The 10,533-nt window shown below is 50.4% G+C and overlaps 1 protein-coding gene across 1 annotated transcript; it reads right to left on the bottom strand.

The window, feature by feature from the left end:
* Positions 1-2,534: 2,534 nt before the first annotated feature.
* On the bottom strand, positions 2,535-10,526 carry MARS2 (methionyl-tRNA synthetase 2, mitochondrial). The gene is made up of 3 exons (XM_073573108.1): positions 10,127-10,526; positions 6,344-6,678; positions 2,535-3,742 (listed from the first exon to the last, which is right to left on the bottom strand). The coding sequence occupies exons 1-3, from the start codon at positions 10,371-10,373 to the stop codon at positions 2,627-2,629; spliced, it is 1,698 nt and encodes a 565-aa protein (XP_073429209.1). The 5' UTR covers positions 10,374-10,526; the 3' UTR covers positions 2,535-2,626.
* Between the last annotated feature and the right edge of the window lie 7 nt (positions 10,527-10,533).

The raw sequence follows: 10,533 nt of genomic DNA, 5'->3' as shown, positions 1-10,533 counted from the left end.
TGAGATACGCCACTGATTGAGATAGGGAAGAAGCCCAGTCAGGAATGGGAGATTCGCTCTCACGTGGAGCAATAGGGGGCTCCTGGGCAGCGGGCTGGATGGGGGGAAAGTCACTGAAGCAGTGCCGAAGGATGGGGGACAGGAGGCAGGGAGCTACTCACGGTTCGGTGTCCTGTGGATGCTTTCAGCGAGCGCTGCTGCACAGCGCGTCCATATCTGTAGGGCCACAGAAGCGGCGAAGGAGTCCGGCTGACAGTCTGGAGAAAATGGCGGCCGCCTGAGAGCCCGGTAGAAAAAACGCGTGCTTCCTTGTGGAGACAGGGAGGAGGGCGGGGTTAACTGCAGCCAAAGGTGGTACCGCCCGCTGCTGAGCGCCGCCTCCAGAGCGCAGACGTGGAGGGAAAGAGCGGAGCGAGCGGTGGGAGGGCTTAGAACGGGCGGGAGAGAAGCCCGCATAAGGAAAAAGGCGGGGGGCGTGGCCGCGACGCCGAACAAGGCCGCAATAGAAGCCAGGGCCTGGAGTAGAAGCGGCGGCGCGGAGGCAACGCTGCACAATCGCCCCGCAATGGATCCATGCCTGCCGCCCGGCTGTTGAGCCGAAACAAGATAAGTGCAGCCGGGGAGGGGGGGGCGCAGAGAGAGGAAAAGGCTGCTGAAAGGAGCCGTGACACCTGGGGATGTCACTAAGGGCGCCCGCTCCGCAAGGTACCCAAGCCTGCAGCATGGCTGGCCAAAATAAGAGAGAGAGACGTGGGGAGAGGAGGTGACACTCCGGGGTCCCATACTTACCTCACAGCAAAAACTTGTACCTTATGATCCTGTCCTCTTCCACAGAAGGAGATCTGCGTCTCATCCAGACCGACAGGCTCTGGTGGGTGGGAGACGGGGGGCGAGGACCAGTTGGATCGCCTGACACGCATCCGTGCTCGGGGCTCTTGGTCCTGCCGTGGAGAGCTATGAGGATACGGGGTGGCAGTACACGCCGTACTCATAGTCTCTTTGTGGGAGTACGGATGTGACTGTTCACTCCGAAACCTGCAAGGGAACGACGCACGCTGAGGTAGATATGGGTCTAATGAAAGACCTGTGTCCACCTCCTACTGACACTAAGCTAAACTGAGGAAATTAGTGCCGGTCGGTGGGGTGTATACTGCGGAGGAGGAGCTAACCTTTTTCTGTGCATAGTGTAAGCCTCCTAGTGGCAGCCAGCATCCACCAATGGTTTCTGTGTCCCCCAATGAAGCGATGGAGAAAGTGGTTTACTTCCACATGTGGGGTATCAGCGTACTCAGGACAAATTGCACAACGTTTGGTGTCCTGTTTCCCTTGGGAAAATAAAAATTGGGGGTGAAAAGATCATTTTTGTGGAAAAAAAATGATTTTTTTAATTGTACGGCTGAACGTTATAAATTTCTGTGAAGCCCTTGTGGGTTCAAAGTTCTCACCTCATAACTAGATAAGTTCCTTGGGGGGGGGGGGGGTCTAGTTTCCAAAATGGGGTAATTGGTGGGGAGTTTCCACTGTTTAGGCACATCAGGGGCTCTCCAAACATGACATGGCGCCCAATCTCAATTCCAGCCAATTTTGCGTTGAAAAAGTCAAACAAGGCTCGTTCCCTTCCGAGCTCTGCCATGCGCCGAAACAGTGGTTCCCCACCACGTATCAGATATCAGCGTACTTGGGACAAATTGCACAATAACTTTTGCAGTTCAATTTCTCCTGTTACCCTAGGTAAAATAAAAAAAAAAATTGGACCTGAAGTAATTTTTTTTGTGAAAAAAAGTTAAATGTTCATTTTTTTTTTTTTTTAAATATTCAAAAAATTCCTTTGAAGCACCTGAAGGGTTAATAAATGTGGTTTTGCGCACCTTGAGGGGTGCAGTTTTTAGAATGGTGTCACTTTTGGGTATTTTCCATCATATAAGACCCCTCAAAGTGACTTCAAATGTGATGCGGTCCCTAAAAATAAAATGGTGTTGTAAAAATTCGCTGGTCAAATTTTAACCTTTATAACTTCCTAACAAAAAAAAAATTTTGGTTCCCAAATTGTGCTGATGTAAAGTAAACATGTGGGAAATGTTATTTATTAAGTTTTTTGTGTGCCGTATGTCTGTGATTTAAGGGCATAAAAATTCAAAGTTGGAAAATATTCAAAATTTTCGCCAAATTTCCGTTTTTGTCACAAATAAACGCAAGTTATTTGAATGAAATTTTACCACTAACATGAAGTACAATATGTCACGAGAAAACTGTCAGAATCAGCGGGATCCATGGAAGCGTTCCAGAGTTATTACCTCATACAGGGACAGTGGTCAGAATTGTAAAAATTGGCTTGGTCATTAACGTGCAAACCACCCTTGGGAGTAAAGGGGTTAAAGAAGACCCCTCATCAACAGTTACCTTTACTTTTTTATTTGAATATTACTGAAACAAAAAAAAAAAATTCTAAATAGAATTATAAAATCAGCGAGGAAAGGGCTTTTATTAATAAAGGAATAATGTGAAACAAAAAAAGAGAGTACCAGAACTCGAACTTCCATGGGTCCGCTCACCCCGGTTTGTTACAGTTCCATCTTTATTTTTATTTTTTACAGATACCCATATGAATTGTACACATCTTGGTATATTATTTGTTCTCGGGCTCCAGTCTTGGGTACAGGAGGCCACATTCTGATCCTAGGCTCTGACCCTGAAAGCAACAATTGTCACCCAATGTTGCCGCAAAGAAACAATTCCCTTTCAGAGTCCTGGAGCCATTGGGGACACCCAGCCTATCCAATATGGTTTTCGCTAGATCTGGAACTGCAGGCTGAAGAAGAGTAGCATAAAGTCTTAAGGATTCAAGGGTAAGGTACAGAACAGATCGTCCCCATGACTTGTCGTCCTCTCCTCCCTTACACAGCTTCCATGGGGCCTGGCTTTGGAAGAAAGCATTTGAGCACCGTACGCTGCCGTCGATGGCCTCTAAGGCTTTGTTTACTTGGAATCTACTCATGTAGTGGTCCACCAGTCCAGGCAGCTCTCGTACAGTGCCCAGCAGTCGGTGCAGATCCTGATTTGCCGCAGCGGGTACACTAGTGCACTGATAATACGGCCAGCATTGCCCGGGGTTTATTGTGTGTGCCGTGCAGCGGTTTAACAGTCCACCCAGGGCATCAGCAAGCTCAGAGTTTAGGAGTGTGCACACAATATGGTGTGTAAAGTCAGAGTCCCGCTCAGGAGAGCCATGGCGGAGTAAGAAATACCGTAGCCCGTCCCTTGTATACCGCCCAATGCATTCTGTAGGATCCACAACATTCTGAAGGCTCTTTGACATCTTGACCCCATTACACGTCCAGTGAGAGTGGACAAGTAATTTTTTGGGTGGAGGAAGACCAGCTGCCAATAAGAAAGCCGGCCAGTATATCGCGTGGAAGCGCAAAATATCTTTACCGAGCAAATGGGTTGACGGTCCCCAAGGAGCAAACTTTTGGTCTGGAAATCCAGCAACAGTTAAATAGTTGATCAAGGCGTCCAGCCAAACGTAGATGGTATGAGAGGAGTCCGAAGGGACAGGGATGCCCCATGACACACGATTACGTTGGCGAGACACAGAAAGATCTGGTAATTCTTCCTCCAGCCACTGCTGCACAGTACGGAGAAATGGAGCCGGGTAGATGGGTTCTGTCTGCAGCCAGGCGAGGAGTTTAGGGCGCAGGTGAGAAAGTCTGAACATGTAATTTTCTTCACTCATCCAATGTACCTAAACAAGAAAGGATCAATCGTAAAACTGGGCAATGCATTCGCTATGACTGAATCTTCTGGATGAGAGTCCCATAGTGTCTCCGCTCTTACAGTAAAGAATCCTCATTCATGATGATACTTTCTCTCCTCCAGATGTAGAATGCCCTATCCTTGGAGGGAATATGTCAGTAACAGCAATCCCCCCCAAACCACCTATCAGGATGCAGGTCTTTGAAATGTAAATCCACGAACACCATTACATCTTCTACCAGTTGCTGCACTCCCCAGTAATGAGCTTTTTTAATTCATATGCAAATGAGGATGTATGTGCTCTGGTCATCACAGAGCAATTAACAAGTCTCATCCTCCTCAAATTGTCTCTCCCAACAGTCTCTTTAGCTTGACCAGAGCACTTAAAGCATCATTTGCATAAGAATTTAAAAAGTTGTGGACTGCAGCAACAGATAGAATATATAATATGGTGTCGATGGATTTACATAAGACCTACATCTCCATATATGAGTTTTGGGGGGATCCATCTTACTTACAGACACTCTTTAAGGGCCTAGGTATAAAAAGATTATTAAAATGAACACTACTTAAGCAGTATTTTTCTCCAAAGTGAACACGTATGATAGCAAGTCCTAGTACTGCAATCTACCTTTGCTTGGCTATATCTGATCCCTGCGGTCCCCACTGCTCCCGGTACAGATCCCCCGCAGTCCCCGTTGCTCCCAGTACAGATCCCTGCGGTCCCAGCTGCTCTTGGACCAGAACCCTGCGGTTCCAGCTGCTCTTAGTACAGATCCCTGCGGTCCCAGCTGCTCCTGGTACAGAACCCTGCGGTCCCCACTGCTCCCAGTACAGATCCCTGCGGTCCCCACTGCTCTCAGTACAGAACCATGCGGTCCCTGCTGCTCCCAGTACAGATACCTGCAGCCCCCACTGCTCCCAGTACAGAACCCTGCGGTCCCCGCTGCTCCCAGTACAGATCCCTGCAGCCCCCACTGCTCCCAGTACAGATCCCTGCAGCCCCCACTGCTCCCCAGTACAGAACCCTGCGGTCCCCGCTGCTCCCAGTACAGATCCCTGCGGCCCCCGCTACTCCCAGTACAGAACCCTGCGCTGCTCCCAGTACAGAACCCTGCAGCCCCCACTGCTCCCAGTACAGAACCCTGCGGTCCGCGCTGCTCCCAGTACAGATCCCAGCAGCCCCCACTGCTCTCAGTACAGAACCCTGTGGTCCCCGCTGCTCCCAGTACAGAACCCTGCAGCCCCCACTGCTCCCAGTACAGAACCCTGCGGTCCCCGCTGCTCCCAGTACAGATCCCAGCAGCCCCCACTGCTCTCAGTACAGAACCCTGGGGTCCCCGCTGCTCCCAGTACAGATCCCTGCAGCCCCCACTGCTCCCAGTACAGATCCGTGCAGTCCCCGCTGCTCCCAGTAGATTTCTGCCGTCCCCACTACTCCCAGTACAGATGCCTGCGGTCACCACTGCTCCCAGTACAGAACCCTGCGGTCCCCGCTGCTCCCAGTACAGATCCCAGCAGCCCCCACTCCTCTCAGTACAGAACCCTGGGGTCCCCGCTGCTCCAAGTACAGATCCCTGCAGCCCCCACTGCTCCCAGTACAGATCCGTGCAGTCCCCGCTGCTCCCAGTAGATTTCTGCCGTCCCCACTACTCCCAGTACAGAACCCTGTGGTCCCCGCTGCTCCCAGTACAGAACCCTGTGGTCCCCACTGCTCCCAGTACAGAACCCTGTGGTCCCCGCTGCTCCCAGTACAGAACCCTGCAGCCCCCACTGCTCCCAGTACAGAACCCTGCGGTCCGCGCTGCTCCCAGTACAGATCCCAGCAGCCCCCACTGCTCTCAGTACAGAACCCTGGGGTCCCCGCTGCTCCAAGTACAGATCCCTGCAGCCCCCACTACAGATCCGTGCAGTCCCCGCTGCTCCCAGTAGATTTCTGCCGTCCCCACTGCTCCCGGTACAGATTCCTGCCGTCCCCACTGCTCCCGGTACAGATTCCTGCCGTCCCCACTGCTCCCGGTACAGATTCTTGCCGTCCCCACTGCTCCCAGTACAGGTTCTTGCCGTCCCCACTGCTCCCGGTACAGATCCCTGCCGTCCCCACTGCTCCCGGTACAGATTCCTGCCGTCCCCACTGCTCCCGGTACAGGTTCTTGCCGTCCCCACTGCTCCCGGTACAGATTCCTGCCGTCCCCACTGCTCCCGGTACAGATGCCTGCAGTCCCCACTGCACCTGGTACAGATTCCTGCAGTCCCCACTGCTCCCGGTACAGATTCCTGCCGTCCCTACTGCTGACTATATCCCATTGAGAGAACGTACCAATTGTGACGAGTCTTTGTTTCTTGTCATTTAGCCAATTCCTTACCCATCTGCATAGATTGCCCATAGCAACCAATCATACCATTCCTCACCCAATCTCTGTAATGCAACCCCTTAAGTTCTGATCAGCTACTTCTCTAATGTAACCAGGATTTTTTTCTTTACTGTGTCTTTAAATGAGGATTTTACAATATTATTATTATGTAGATATAATAAAACCGCATCCGTACAGATATGTCTACATTTTAGCTTGGGATCTTTCTCTGATACCTGGTGTCCACTTTCGGCTGACACTCTGAAGATGTTGTCTTCTCCATCTCTGCGCTCCAGCGTTTGTTCCTCACTCAGGAAAGCTTCATCAGAGGTGCAGTACCATCCCTGGTACGTCCCCTTATAGATATATCCTTTCTCTTCCAGCTTCTTCCAGAAGTGACAAACTGCTTGTGAGTGACGACATTCTGTTGTGCGCACAAAGTCCGTGTAAGAGATGGCCATGGTGTCAAACACTGCGCGGAACTGCTGGGACACGGCGGCACAGAAGCTCGACGTGTCCGAACCCAAAGCAGCGGCAGCTTGCTGCACCTTGATGCCATGTTCATCAGTGCCTGTAACAACACACACAAGAATAGATCAGTGTCACCCCCAGGGCTGTGGAGTCGGTAAGCCAAACCTGCGACTCCGACTCCTCAATTTCCCTTACACCGACTCCAACTCTGACTCCGACTCCGACACATATTGCTTATATTTAAGTGAAAAATTTATTGTAGTACAATGTGAACCTCAGACATTTAATCATTTTTATGATCCAATAATCAAGATATTTAGATAGAACAGAATATATATTGGTGTACTACCTGGTTTTCATTCTTTTTGGTACAGATACGATATGGATAGACAGATATGGATAAATGGATAGATAGAGCAGATTTCTAATCTGCTTTTGCTATTGAGAACATTATCTATGAGCTCAAAAACCTTTCAGGTGATGCAGTTTTTTAAAAAGATGATCAACTTTGGCAGCTGAAAAACGTATCCTCAAAAAACACAGGAAAAACGCTGTGTGTGAATGTAGCCTTAGATCAGGAATATAACAGCCATTTATAGGACATTTCATAACTTTCCCAAACTCCTATGAATAAATATTCAGCACATCCTGCATTGAATTACTGTACCCAATTTATTATATATTTTAGGAGTCGGAGTCGCTCCATTTTATACCGACTCCAACTCCGACTCCACCAAAATGAGCACCGACTCCGACTCCACAGCCCTGGTCACCCCCCAGAGACACCATATGCAGCACCGCCTATTGGATGCAGCAATCTTAAAAGTCAATATCAACCTTTTAAAGGGATGGTACAAAACCAAATGTGAATTTAATACCAAATGTGTATCTGTTTAATAATCCAATCACTTTTCTAATAAACTTAAATTTAAAAATTCCCTATTGTCCCCGCTGTACTCTAGCTTGTTTTTTTTGTTTTTTTAAATTTCCGATGTTTTGTTGGAGTATCCCAGCATGCACTAAGGATTCTCAAATGGGATGCTATCAAGGGACCAAGGCTGTGGTCACTGCCGGGACTGCTGTCCCCCACCCTGAAACAAAGGATCAATGACATCAGTGCTCTGAGTATACACTTGCTATCAGTTCTAATACATGGTCAGTGCACTCTCTGCTGTATATTCATCTGAATTCACACTGACAGTGCGCTCTCTCTGCTGTATATTAACCTGAATTTACACTGACAGTGCGCTCTCTGCTGTATATTCATCTGAATTCACACTGACAGAGTGCACCTTCCTCACGGGGTCTAAAAGAGCCGAGTCAGCAAGAGTGCACTGTCACTACAAACTGAAAAGTAGAGAATGTGGCGAGCAGGGGGAATACAGACCAGACCCTGAATAGATATCACTGATAGTGCTTGATTTTAGGGTTGGGACAGTAGCAGGAGCAGTGACTGCAGCCCCGGCCCACCGATGACATCCTATTTGAGAATCTGCAGTGCATGCTGGAATACTCACAAAAAACAACAAAAAAAAAAGCAGACGAGAAGTTAGAAGAGAGGGAACAGTAGGGATTTTTTAATTTAAGTATATTACAAAAGTGATAAGATTATTACATAGTGTGAGATTAAACTTTCGTTTTGGACTACCCCTTTAACGAGCCTTGCCATGTGACTTCAAGGGGTTAGTGTTTGCAGACTTGTAAATCCTGACATAACACAAACTGGGCGCGGTGACCACAAGTATGTCAATTGCATACATGTGGTCACGGGCCAAGTAGACGTGTGCAAGGATACATGTGTATAAGGATACAATGCAAGTGTACTGAGTGAGGTCAGGCATGTCTAGTCAGAATGTTGCCCACTCCAAGCTTCCAACAGTGACTGCAGAATTGTACATCAAAGCCGGACAACCCCTTTAAAAAGTGAAATCAAAAACTCCTTTTGCAAACATGTTTTGGGGTGTTTACCCCTCATCAGTGCAAAGCAGGTGTAGACCTGGTGCTGACATCACTGAAAAGGCACTGATGCCGGTGGCAAATATAAGCTTTTATTTTTTACTCCAGTGCCTTGAATGACATATTTACTCCTATCATGGATGGAGGCTGCTGTGGGGTACTATTAGCAGATATTGGCATGGGTCTAACTCACATACACCTCACTCCATGACTGGTGTACAGAGCGCCCTCACGGAGACACCTACCCTAAGGACCTCACTTCATGACTTGTACAGAGCGCCATCACGGAGACACCCACCCTAAGGACCCCGCTCCATGACTGGTGTACAGAGCGCCCTCATGGAGACACCTACCCTAAGGACCTCGCTCCATGACTTGTACAGAGCGCCCTCACGGAGACACCTACCCTAAGGACCCCTTGCTCCATGACTGGTGTACACTCACCCTAAGGACCTCGCTCCATGAATGGTGTACAGAGCGCCATCACAGAGACGTACACCCTAAGGACCTCCCGCTCCATGACTGGTGTACAGAGAGCCCTCAGTCCTGCCGGACACTGGTCCAGAGCCACCCACCCTAAGGACCCCGCTCCATGACTGGTGTACAGAGCACCATCACGGAGACGGACCCCGCTCCATGACTGGTGTACAGAGCGCCATCACGGAGACGGACCCAGCTCCATGACTGGTGTACAGAGCGCCATCACGGAGACACTCATCCTAAGGACCTCGCTCCATGACTGGTGTAAAGAGCGCCATCATGGAGACACACACATTAAGGACCCCGGCTCCATGACTGGTATACAGAGCGCCATCATGGAGACACTCACATTAAGGACCCTGGCTCCATGACTGGTATACAGAGCGCCATCATGGAGACATCCACCCTAAAGACCTCGCTTCATGACTTGTGTACAGAGCGCCATCATCGAGACACCCACCCTAAAGACCTCTCGCTCCATGACTGGTTTACAGAGCGCCCTCATGGAGACACCCACCGTAAGGACCTTGCTCCATAACTGGTGCACAGAGTGCCATCACGGAGACACCCACCCTAAGGACCTCGCTCTATGACTGGTGTACAGAGCACCCTCAGGAAGACACCCACCCTAAGGACCCCCCCTCCATGATTGGTGTACAGAGCGCCCTCATGGAGACACCCACCCTAAGGACCTCGCTCTATGACTGGTGTACAGAGCACCCTCAGGAAGACACCCACCCTAAGGACCCCCCTCCATGATTGGTGTACAGAGCGCCCTCATGGAGACACCCACCCTAAGGACCTCGCTCTATGACTGGTGTACAGAGCACCCTCAGGAAGACACCCACCCTAAGGACCCCCCCTCCATGATTGGTGTACAGAGCGCCCTCATGGAGACACCCACCCTAAGGACCTCGCTCCATGGCTGGTGCAGAGTACCCTCACCTGGCGATCATGCAGTACATGATTATGCCATAGACCCTGAGCTGTCCGCAGCAGTCTCCCCTGAGGTCTCCCTGGATTATAGGGGGGCTATAGCACCTGCAGTAGATGGGGAGACCCACTGCTGCAGCACCTGGTTGCTAGGGGCAAGCCTGAGCATTCCCTCTTACCGGTGCTAAGCCGCGAGTCCCGGCCGCACAGAACCGAGTACCGGTGCTGCACGTCCGCCAGCAGCGCCGAGTACACGTGTCCGAGGTGCGGGGCCGCGTTCACGTAGAATATGGGGGTGGTGAGGAGCGCAGGGCCGCTCTCTCCTCCATAGCCGGCCCTGACAGTGTGCAGCCCTGAGCCGCGCGAAGCCGTCCTGCAGAGCTGCCGCCACATTGTACAGCGCCGCAGGCAGGGCCGGGCTGCCATCACTTGACCTTCCAGGAATCCCCGCGCCCTGAGGGAATAAGCGGGTCACTGCTACCACATTACTACATGGGAAGGGAAAGAACTTGCGTTCACAGCGTTATAGAGCTATATGGAGCTGTTCTGGAAAACTCTGCCCTCACAAAACATGGCCGCCGGCGCT

Source organism: Dendrobates tinctorius, unplaced genomic scaffold, assembly GCF_039654945.1.
Source record: "Dendrobates tinctorius isolate UK_male_01 unplaced genomic scaffold, ASM3965494v1 ptg000034l, whole genome shotgun sequence".
NCBI classification, from domain to species: domain Eukaryota; kingdom Metazoa; phylum Chordata; class Amphibia; order Anura; family Dendrobatidae; genus Dendrobates; species Dendrobates tinctorius.
The sequence above is the reverse complement of the archived record's forward strand: the minus strand, read 5'-3'. Positions and strand labels throughout refer to the sequence as shown.